The sequence below is a fragment of the Amblyomma mixtum genome, chromosome 3 (genome assembly GCF_055824585.1).
Source record: "Amblyomma mixtum isolate Tamu chromosome 3, ASM5582458v1, whole genome shotgun sequence".
NCBI classification, from domain to species: Eukaryota; Metazoa; Arthropoda; class Arachnida; order Ixodida; family Ixodidae; genus Amblyomma; species Amblyomma mixtum.
Genome location: NC_143014.1, coordinates 108,843,034 through 108,855,162, shown reverse-complemented (window position 1 = coordinate 108,855,162; position 12,129 = coordinate 108,843,034). Strand labels below are relative to the sequence as shown.

The 12,129-nt window shown below is 47.6% G+C and overlaps 1 protein-coding gene across 3 annotated transcripts in view; it reads right to left on the bottom strand.

Moving 5' to 3' along the window:
- Prp19 (pre-mRNA processing factor 19) overlaps positions 1 to 12,129 on the bottom strand; it is a 33,690-nt gene that overhangs the window by 8,439 nt on the left and 13,122 nt on the right. For 2 of the 3 annotated variants that reach the window (XM_089580658.1, XM_089580659.1), the window contains exon 2: positions 6,042 to 6,838. In XM_089580658.1, the coding sequence (XP_089436784.1) occupies positions 6,042 to 6,818 (777 nt within the window). In that variant the 5' untranslated portion in view covers positions 6,819 to 6,838. Of the gene's footprint in view, positions 1 to 6,041; positions 6,839 to 11,040; positions 11,200 to 12,129 lie in introns of those variants that run through there. The other variant, XM_089580657.1, reaches the window with a different exon arrangement.

Genomic DNA, 12,129 nt, shown 5'->3' with positions numbered 1-12,129 from the left:
TGTAGTCACCAGAGGTACATGCAGTGCAACAAACAGCAAATAATGGATGAGGCCAGTCCTTTGACAGATGCCAAAGTCAAACGATGTGCGTGACACGCTGAACAGCAACACAAAAGACAGCGCCAACGTGAGTGAAGCGATCCAGTGGGTACAGCGATGTGGCAAGCCGAAGCAGAGCAGCAAAGACAGTATATAACCTTACGAAATGGGTTGCAGAAACATACAAAGAGCAAGAAAGAAGAGGTGAATGATGAAGTCACCAGAGGAACGTGTAGTTGAAAGGTGTGTACAAGTGGCTTCAGAGACTGCCGAAAAGAGGGAACGGTGACTCGAATCGCAATGAGCAGCTCAGGCGGCTTACCGCAAGAGGAAAGCTGTGGAACGACTGCAAGAACATTTGGGTGCAACTCGAACTTTCATGGTTACAAAAACTTAATAAACAAAGCTAAAAAAGAGAAAACATGCTAGCGCACCTAAGTCACATTTAGCTTAACCAGGTAAATTGGGGGCAATTTTTTAAATGAAAAGTGGCGCGCGCCTTCCTTTCTTCTCCCTCAGGATGGGTGTGGCCATACTGACCTCTCCAGACGGGCGTTGTACGCCATCTTTGATGCAGAAGCGCCACGTGTGGGAGAGACAGAGGAGGGGGTGGAGGAGAATAGATGTCGCTACTGACTGAGTTTGAGGGGCTTTATGTATGACTACACAGAACCCAAGTTGAGCTGCCACCCCCATGCCTTTCCGCAAACACCCCTGCAAACTGGTAGGTAGCCCTAAAAGGGGTTGGCCACAGTGTAGTGGCCTAGGCACCTGCCACACGACTTCCAGCAGTCTAAAGCAATGGCACCATCTGGTAAATGGCACAACATCCTCCCAGGTTGGTCTGTCACCACCACTTCCACTCCTAAAGAATTTGAAGTCTTGGAATCAGCATCCAATAATTATTGGCAAAAAAAAATGGTTCATAAGCATTAAGTCTGTTCTTTTTATTGGAAGGCTTCCCATACCATGCTCTGTTAACTGCCAGTAATGGTCAAGCCGACCCATTTTCAGGCTTCGGAAGTACATATTCTGGTTGCACTTTCCAGACAAACATGATTTGCTTTTCAGAGAAGCGACCACCCTTTTTGTTATTAAAGGGACACTGAGGAGAAATTGAAGTTGGCTTGTATCGGCAGAATACCAGCTCCTGATTACAAAAACGCCACTCATACTGACAACAAAGCTCTTGTAACGTAGAAAAGAGCAAGAACCAAAATACAGGTATCGCCGCCACAGGCCAAACTCGCAAGTACAAGCGTGATGACGTCATAGGACAAAGCAGTGTTGCTAAAACCAATGGTCCTAGCAACTCTAAGACCCGAGAAGCCACAAATCACTGAGGCGCAGCCAATGCATGCGCAAATCTCCTTGACGTCACCAGATGGCGCCACGTGCCCGGCAGCTACGCGCGCGCCTGAAGCATCGGGACCAATCAGCACCTGCTCACCGGCGTTAGGGGGGCTCCCTGTATTCCGCTAGCGGTAACAAGGTACACGGTATGCTAAAGGTGTCTATTTGCGAGAACTTCGTTGACGACTTCGAGAATGAGATCCATCGTAACGCTGGCAAAACGCCAGTGCAAACGTAAGCGAAGCGACTGTAGCGACGGCCGCAATAGCCGATAGATGCCTTCAACGTGCGGCCGGCGGTAGCTATCGTTTCGGCTGCTGCTAGGCAGCGCTGGCCGCTAGAAATCACGAAGTCTGCGTTACATCATGTTTCACGTCCCTTAGTCCTGTGTCGTCATAGGAGAATCCCAAGTTTGAATCAGAGCGGCAGGAAAAACTTTTTCAACTTCGAATCCAAATTTCTTAGAAATAAATGCATCTTTCGCTGCCGGCCAAGTGGCAACAAAGCCATGACATGCTGAACTATCGGATTTTGCTATAAAAAAAGTATTAATAGTGCTCTCCTCACTGTCCCTTTAAAACGATTTCAGAACCACTTAGCCTGTATGAAAAATCCCAAGAAAACCACTCAGAGGTACAGTCACGGACAGAATAAAATGGACCACAGCTACGGATTGAAATGCAGATTAGTGCCATCTAGTTGCTAGGCAACCTGGTGCCGAGAGGTCAGCTTGCGCATGTGCGTCTTCTCTTTCATGCAGCCTGCCTAATCACTCACTTCCGCTCAATATCTCTTTGATCATATCAAGTGGCATGAGATGGCACCACTGTACAGATGCCACAGCGTTTGCGATGCCCCAGACGTTTCCCGCGCGGACGATCTTGCTCAGTGCTCTGTTGCCGCGGTTGCTGGAACTGCTGCGTCAACATCACAGGTGATATGCAATTTCGGATATCCATCACCCAGACACAGAGGGAGTGTAAAAAAATTGGGCACCATCACTGGGCAGGGGGGGGGGGGGGGGGGGTCATTTTCCCTACAAAAGGTGCCTGCTACATGCTGGAATAAGTGTCCACGACCTACCAGCCTGCTATTAGCGACACGCCCTTGGTGAGCTCGTTAAAAAGTTTGCTAAATCTGAGCCTTGGGTAGAGGACAGGGGTCACGAATGGATATCATGACATCAAGTATCCCCCCCCCCCCTCGAGAAGAAAAGCGGTGAGTTGACTAGGAATCACCTTCTGCGAAAGTAGACGACAGCCATTTAGCTGCTGCTTACAAAGAAGCAGTGCTAGAAAGCCCACCGCATGTATAACTAAAGCTGTAAGTGTAACCAATAAACTGTGTCAACATCCTACATGAACCGTCGTGCGCTGGCAATTCCTTGCACAACAGGCAAGCCACCAAATTGTTCACGAGTCCAAAAATTGCATACCACCGGCGATAATGACGCAGCAGTTCTTAGCTACTATGGAAGAAGAGCGCGGAGCAAGACCGCCCGCGTGGGAAGTGTCTGAGGCAGTGCAAACGCTGTGGCGTCTATACAGTGGTGCCATCTCACGCCACTCGCTACAATCAAAGAGCGCATCGACCAGAAGCGAGCGATTAGGCAGGCTGCACGCAAGAGAGGACGCGCTTGCGTAAGCTGACCTCTCGACATCAGATTGTCTGGGAACTAGATGGCATTGATCCGTGTTTTCAATCCGAAGCCATGGTCCATTTTATTCTGTCTACGACTGTACACCATGGTCAAGAAGTCCACAGGCTTTCAAAATTCCGGGTCTTGCATATTGGCTCCAGTGCTCCAAAAATCCACACGGCAATAACCCACATCCTCTTGCCTATGAAGCTTTGGAATGCAAGGGGTGCCATGTACGAGCCCTACTACATGGTTCGCCATGAACTGCAACGGCCTACTAATTCTTGACTGAAAGTGTATATTATTCAGTTCCCAAGAGTATTAATGTAACTAGTCAATTCCAGAGTTGTTCAGGTGTCAGTCCTTAATCTTGTATGGTTTCTAATGCAAACAGCTGATCTAATTACTTTCCCCTCTTGAAATGCACAGGCCTGTGCCAGGACCTGGGCATCAGTTGGAATTAACAGAGTCCAAATTAATGAGCTTTTACTGTATACTGTTTCGTTAAATCCCATGTGACCACTGTCTTGAGAATTTGAAGTAATGTTCACAATGGTGAGCGACACCCAACAACTCTTACTATTCATGCAGCAAATAACGAGCAAGGAAAGACCAAAAAAGCGGCTGTGGAAATGTACCTCTTGCATCTGTAACTAAAAGTACTTCTCATTCAGACAAGAACAATATTTACACATGAAATAAGGGCACAATTTCACAATTAAGCTCTTTGCAAGCTAAATGCACAGGCTCCACGAAATGGACGACACTAAAAATGAAAATAATGAACACAGTTTGTGAGCAACATGGAAGGCAGGAAGTAGACACAAAGGACAGACAGAGCACTCATAGCGTTGCCTGTCCTCTGTTACGTTCTTCCTTGTGCACTCTTCTGAAGCTATGTTGCTTTCACAACAACCAGCCCCACTGCTTACAGTCTTGCTTTATTTTAAAGCAGAAGATGCCATAACAGCCAGGACTTAGTTATGTCACACCATCACAGCATGCCACGCGGCAAAATGGTAAATTGTGGGGTTTAATGGGCGACATTGATAGATGCGCTATGAGTGAAGCCGTAGTGGGTTCTTTAACATACGCTAACATTGTACAGCACATGGCCATTTCTGTATTTCACCTCCACTGGGGTCGATTCCATGACCTAGGGATTGGCAGCCGAATGCCAAGCCCACTCAGCCACCAAAGTGGGTCCATGGCATGTGGCTTTGACTAGCACGCACCAAGGAGGGGGGAAATTGCTCGCCGTCCACGCTCTGTTCAACCACACTCGGCATTCACCACTGCAACCCCTTCATTATAAACAAGGCTCCTGCACGACAGCTGAACCATTGTCTATTTTTATAGTCGGCATCTTTTTTTTTGTGCCTGTATTTATAATATTGCCAAAAATTGGGCGAGAAGTCAAGGTGTCCGTAGTCCGCTGCTGCTCAAACTGGCAGAATGCAACTCTCTTGGTTTTATCTGTTGGGCTTAGATTTTGGTGCATCTACACCCTATAAGGCCGCCATCCCCTCCTTCTTAGAGCCCAGCTCACGGTGGACGTGTGTACTCTAAAACTCAGCGCTGCATGGGTGGACGACATACGAGAATAATTTTCAAATGCTCCCTCAAGCGCATCGCCGACTCCGTTGTATGTCTTGCTTCTGTCACTTCTTACCTGCCTCATGACCGGCCTTGTTTTTTCAAACTTGCGGCACCACTTCGAAACTGCGCAACGAACGGTGGTCGACGGCGAAACTTCAACTTGAACTCCTTGCGGACATAGCGCATGGAGCCCGACTGCATCAATCAAATTACTGCCTGCATTTTTTCCTTGGCGGTGTAAATAGGCATACTGCCGCTCTACACACCACAGAAGAATGAAGGAAGGACGTCAGCGCCAGCAGAGAAGAATAATAAAATTCACCGCCACAAGCCGGAATGCAAACTGAAAAACACAAGTTAATGAAGTCTTCTCTTTGTGTACAGACAGCCGTGAAAGCAGACGACAGAAACAAAGGAAGCGGACAAGATATCTTTTATAACTAAATCGCTGTCAGGTCAATCAACTGTTTACGATACTTTTGAAAATGCACTGGCTGAAAAATATTCGACGCACTAAAGAAGACGACACGGCCCGAACGGTGCATTCAAAGCTGGCCACGCAAATTGCAACGCTCGCCTTGACACTTTTCGGTCGCAGGGTTTCCTTCAGCGATGCCAGATGGCACCACCACTACCCTTCGGCAGAAACTCAACATTGGCGTCTTTCGCTCCCTCGATCTTGTCATAGGTGGCTCTGGTTTCGCATCACGCGCGGCCATACCTAGTAAGTACCATTGCCATACTTACTACGCAACAAAGGGGACAACAATTAGCAACCTTTGTGTGCGGTTTCACCACAAACGAGCCCCCGGTTGAGGCAGGAGAATTTTTCAAACCAGTTTCAATAAAGTTACAGAACACTGTAGACCCCATGATTGCTCTCGATTGAACGACTGAACTGTGCGTAGTGTGCAAAAGGGAGTGAGTTGTTCACTGTTCAGGCTTGGGTTGCAGTGGGGTGATTGGAGGGGGGGGGGGGGGGGGGGGGGGGGTTGAGGGGGACAAGGGTAACAAAGGTCTCTGCCCTCTGTTCTGTCTAGCTTCTGCCCGGTCCCGCACTCGGGTAGGAGAGCGCTCTGCTCCACACCGACCGTGCGCGTGGCAGTTTTGCAGCAGACGATGGCATTGTCAGTTCATTACATCACTCAGGTTGCTTCAATATTGCCGTCGCTGCCAGGAGGAGAGGCTTAAAGCCGATAACTTCAAATTAAAATTTCTAGCTCAAATTCGTGCGAAGAGACCTACTGCTTTCTTAAGTACACATAACGTCTTGTCTAGTAGCCGCAACGTAAAAGCCCGATTTGTTGGTAGGCCATGTCATGACCCCTTTAAACCAATTTAAGCAATCTGAAAATGCAATTAAACAGCTTGGATTGACAGAGCAAAGCTGTACACTAGTCGACAACCTTACCTTTTTAGCATGGCCCTTGAGAACAGCCACCACTTGCTCAGTGTCCTTGTTAAAAACAGCTGCGTTGCGGTCGCTGCCACCTGTCAGGATTCGGTCGCTCGGGCTTACATCCAGAGCCAGGATACCTGGTAGGCCAGCACTGTGCAAGCCTGGATGGGAGCCAAGCGTCTGGTAGGCCCGCAGATCCTCAGGCTTGGCCAAGTCCTCGGGGATGGCTTTGCCCCTTTTCTTTCGCTGTGCTGTGAGCAGGGCAGCCTTCTCTTGCAAGCGGCGCACCACCTCCGCAGTCATGCCGCCAGCCTCTTCAGTTGTCTCCATAGCCACAGTCTCCCCGGAAGTTCCTGCAGCAGCACCCGCTCCAGCAGCTTGGGGCTTGAGCGTGGCCAATGCCTCTCGGGCAGCTGTCACTTCCTTTGTGAGACGAGCAATGACACGGCACGCAGCATCATGCTGGTAGAGTGTGTGCGAAAGCTCCTGTCGTGCTGTCTGCAGCTGCTGACGCAGTGAATAGCTGTGCAGCATGACAGCATCCCACTCATCTTGCAAGGCCTTCAGCAGAGCAGGCACACTGGTAGCTGAAGGTGGCCGTGGCTTAGCTAGAGGAGAAACCTTGAGCTCAATCAGCATCTCTTCTGTCAGTGGCTGGCCATTGACAGGGTCTGTACCATGCTCCCGGAGATACTTAGAAATAAGCCGGTGTTCAAACACACACCCCGATAATGGAGACACCACCGGCTGCTCTGGGGTCTCATTGCACAAAGTGCAGCAGAATGACATTTTGCTAGGTCTTGCACAACCTGCAAAAAAGATCATAGGGGCACGTAAGTAAAATACAATTTACTGGCTATGAAGCACATTGATTACACCTCTTATTAAAACATTACGAGACCATATTCCAGGCACTGGGAATACTTGGAACAGGGCGACTATAATGGCAGTTTGTTTGCCATAGATTATTTGAGATCACAGCCATCAGATGAAAGCAGACCAGCCGAGTAAAATTGTGAAACCCACTCTGTAGAAATTATTCCACTGTCTGCTCCATTCATTAAAAACACAGGGTAGGCTAAATTTTGGTTTTAGCTAAATTTAGACTATGATTAGGCTATGCAATTTGCTTGAAACGCACTCTTTGCAGTACTTCAACACAAATTCACTAGAAATATTTTTTTTTCCAGCTCTGGGGCTTGCATGTGGCTGAAAGGCACTCCCCGCGTTGGTAGACTCCGCCCACCGTACGAGGGAGAATTAAAAAAAAAGGCGGGAGCCGGGTGTTAATTCGATTTAATTCGGGAAATCGGCCACACAGGGCAACAGGTCGCAGTTTCTAAGAATGCTAGGAACGTGTAGATCGAGTTCCCGCGGCAAAAAGACGAGTTCAGATTCCTCTTCAGTGCACCTTTAATGGCTTTTAGACACTGAAAACGTCCAGTATTAATGCTGTGCATACATTTAATGATGACAGCACCGCCCGAGCAGATATTTTTGTGCCATCTGGGGTTTCCCCTGGACGCTACATGGCACAATACTTGAGGCAAACTAGTGATAACTTTACCTTACGCAAAAGGGCTACACAACTGATCACAAGAGGCCTGCAAATCAAGCAAGCAAATAAACAAGAGAAATAATGATTGCGGAGATGACTACCTAGCTGGCTGCCACTGAAATCGTATACGGTCAAGCACACTTATAACGCCGCAGTTACAACAAATGCTCGCCTCCTTAGGAAAGAGGACGGTGCTATCTTCAAAATATGCATCAGGGCAATGAAATTCCATCTCCAACATAAAAAACAAGTGTGGCTGCACAACTCGGCTACAGCAAATGAGGGGACACTGTAAACTCCGGCAGAGTTTACAGTGCAGCCTCCAAGCCTCTGTGGCACCTCCTCCTCCTCTGCCCCTCTCCCATTTCTCATGAAAGAACACGACCACCCAAAAGGCAAAAAAATATGGGATGTATTGAATGAACAACACTTTTTCGCCAGATGCGGCGGTCAAATATGCATGCCTTCAAAGGCGTTGCCTAGTGCTTGGGGAAGTGCAATAAACTTCGTGTTACCGTCCTTCTTTGTACAGTCGCGAACAAAAAATATTAGCACAGATCATTGGCGATTAGAATTCGTATATCTCACCACGTGGCGCTGCGGTAAGCAGACCTGCCTAACGGGCCGTTTCCATGTTTGCAGTAAGCTTTATCAAGCATGCACCGCCCGAGCGTTGAAGTGCCGGCCCTACGTGACTGTGCTTGCGGCATTTATTTTGGCTCGGTTATCATGAGCAAAGATGACCTCTTTTTATTAGTTTTTTTTTATGTCCGCGATGGTTCGTCAAAAGAAACTCGCGGGAACAATAGATGATAGCGCTGCCTTTAGCCAGTAATTTTGCTGTCCGTGGCAGTCCGCTGAACCCCCCTAATACTCTAGAATGGGAGCGGCCCGGCACTCTCGTTATCAGCCTCTTCGCCACCCGCAGCGCCACGCATTGTCATTCCGGCGCTCTGGTGTTCTGTCATGTGTGCTAATCTTTTTTACCCGCAACTGTACAAGCATGGATGACAGCAACTGGCGACCACCCTGTGTCATCGGGAAGACTCGCAAGGTGCAGTGCTTCTGAAGTTACATCCTGGTGCACTACACACATCACGAACGCCTGGATAATGCGGGACTTTTTTTTTTTTCAATGAGTGTGCCCCTAGGCACAAAATTCGAGGTATGGAGATGAGAGGCAACTTATTCACCGAGTGGCGTCAAAAACATGTTCCTTCTCATGCTTGTAAACCATGCGGCACACCACGTGTTACCTTCAGTCACTGTGGTGATCATGATCTTCTGCCACTAAACACGAAGAGCAAGACCAGCCACATGACTCGGTCCTGATTCATGTGCTCAAGGTGTCCCATTAGCGGCACGTCACCAACAAGTACCAATAGAAATTCACCGACCAGGTACCGCGATGTCCCAGTTTGAATTTCTCTGTTCCCCACCATGGAATGATGCAGGTCTCGTGGATGGAATTGATTGCAGGTGCATCAAAATAGGGCAATGACGGTAGCTATCAAACACCGCGTATGTGGATTTGTGGTAACACGGCATCAATTCGCAGCTGGCCCAACCTCGTCGCCTGACTTTGCTGGTGCAGATGATGACGCCGACATCAGAGCGCCATACACTGACAAAAATATTAGTACACGAAGTATAACTTCCCCATTGTCAACCCACAGCAGTGGCTCAGTGGTTAACACGCTTGTCTACAGAGCCGGAGCATCCGGAGCCTACTCTGTGCCTTTAGTGAAGACCTCAAAGCCCTCCTGTTAGAAAAATAATCTCAGGCTCAACAAAACACAATAAACCTAAAAACTGGAACTGGTGTAATTTCGCACACAAAAATCCCAAGAACTGGAACTGGTGTAGTTTCACAACTCATAATTTTGCACCAATTTTGCACATGCTGAACACAAGCATCCAAAAATAGTTACAGTTCCTTATTACAATGTTCATGTGTCGGGAACAAGTGACACTTAAGATGATGATTATGAGGCAGGTCTTGTTTAGACAACACAAAAACCTAGCATTTCCACGTAGCATTACAGGAAGATTCAGTAGTTGCTCCGATAAATTTTAACACAAGCAATATCAAGCCTTCAACCAGAAAACTGTGCACTTGCGCAGTGCGTGCCAGACCAGACATACACTGCGCACATACACCAGTTCCTAGCGGTCCCGTTAGAATGCTATATCAAGCGATTCCACGAGTTCTGACGTTCCCGCTGACCGCGATGAAGTTACTACAGCAAGATGCACACAGCAGGCAACGCAATCGTAATCGCGCTAAACACTGTTTTAAAAACGCGCAAACTTCATTATCTGCCTAAAAGGAAGTAAATTACAATTGTATTTTCACGCAGCAAAGCTAGTGTGGTCTGCGAGGCACGTTGTATTTAGAAGGCTTCGGTAAAATTTGGCCGCCCACTCATTTCTGCGTTCAATAGAAAAAAACGCAAAAAGCCCACACAAGAGGCAAAATGCAAAAGCAAGCGTTTTAGCATTTCGCCTCCATCGAAATGCTGCCGTGGTCGAAACCGCGACGTGGTGCTCACAGGCTTGAATAGCCAACAAGGAGGTAACTAATTTACTAACTTCGTAAACCAGAGAACCACTTTACTTTTAAACAATGTGCAAAAGAAATTCAAACCACTTTAATGTGCTCAATGCGGGTCGCAGTTACAAGCAAAAGTAACATGAAAAAAAAAAAAAATCAGCCGCTTTTAACGCCGGCGCACGGTACTTCCTTCGTGGCTTATGGTTACCACGCACTAACAGTCAAACTATTACTATGCCCATCCGGTGTAGTCAAACAATGAACAACATACTGGTAGCAAGGAATACAATGAAAAGAAGTATCTTGTGTGCACTTTTCGTACCAGTCGAGCACGTTTTCACGGTTAGGCTTAGGGATGTTACCGCCGACGCACTTAATTCGTTTTTGTCTCCCCTCACAACCACAGCGGAACAAGGCAGGAACTCATCACACAAAATACGCACTACTAAAGTTCCTTACCTTAAAGTGTAGTCAAACAATGAACAACATACTGGTAGCAAGGAATACGATGATAAGAAGTATCTTGTGTGCACTTTTCGTACCAGTCGAGCACGTTTTCACGGTTAGGCTTAGAGATGTTACCGCCGACGCACTTCATTCGTTTTTGTCTCCCCTCACAACCACAGCGGAACAAGGCAGCAACTCATCACACAAAATACGCACTACTAAAGTTCCTTACCTTAAAGTGTAGTCAAACAATGAACAACATACTGGTAGCAAGGAATACGATGAAAAGAAGTATCTTGTGTGCACTTTTCGTACCAGTCGAGCACGTTTTCACGGTTAGGCTTAGGGATGTTACCGCCGACGCACTTTATTCGTTTTTGTCTCCCCTCACAACCACAGCGGAACAAGGCAGCAACTCATCACACAAGCTACGCACTACTAAAGTTCCTTACCTTAAAAGTTCTGCAAACACCGTTCACCTTTCCAAAACGGAGCAACAACTTTATCAATGTCGGCAACTCTCCAACCTCCCGGCACTCGCGAGCCGCTGTCTAGGGTGACGCGCATGCGTCGATCGCGCGTACAACGTTGCCATTGTGATGGAGTGTGAAAATGCCGCTGCATGGCTTCGCATGCGCCGCTTAGAACAAAATGGTAACGCATACACAATGTTGCCATTTAACATTTCCTGCTACATTTAACAGATTTTGAGGCCGCTTAGTGGCGAAAATCCGTTTTTACGAATTTCAGGTAATTTAAGCGGATTTTAGTGGATCTAGACAAAATGACAAATTCTGTCATCGGCCGTTATTAAAAAAAAAAAAATGGTACGCGGCTTATGTACGGGGAAGGGCAGTGTAGAGCGAACTTAAGCAGTGGCAACCTGCTCGTCGTCCGCGACGCGGTCGAGTTGGCGGGGCAATTTAAAATGTGCCTTGAGGTAGAGGTTGCGTCGTATGTGGCGCCTCTCCGCGCCTAGCGGCTGTAAGGCACCAAATCGTATCCGTGACCCAAACTATATCGAACGTCCAAGGCGCGGCTATGATAACGAGGCGAAATTTAAGGCGACGCGTACGCCCCGTGGCGACCTGAGACACCTCACCTCGCAGCTCTGCAAAAGTGATTGATCGACTTCCTCTGTAATCCTTGTTACCGCTGTTTTCTGATTTTTATAATACACATACCTAGAAAAAAAATGGCAGCTTGTGGAGGGATTTCAAGACAATTCATTGGCTTTCAATCCATTCTTCAAGGAGGATTGAGTAACCTTACAGCCTATCTGTTTTCGTTTGCTCACATCTTTACAGATAATTACAGGCAGGAGCACTCATTCCTGGAATGTTTCTAAATATAGTGCGAGTGGACCCAACTTGACGAAACGTCATCTTCTCTGAGCCACAGGTGCATGATAAAATACCCCACCTTTTTCTTCACCTCATGCTCCTGGATATGATGGTCACTGAAGCAAACGGCGCTTCAAATGCCGCTTGTTGCGACACCAAAGGAACAAAGCACCAAAGCGTTGCATTTCCTTAAATTTT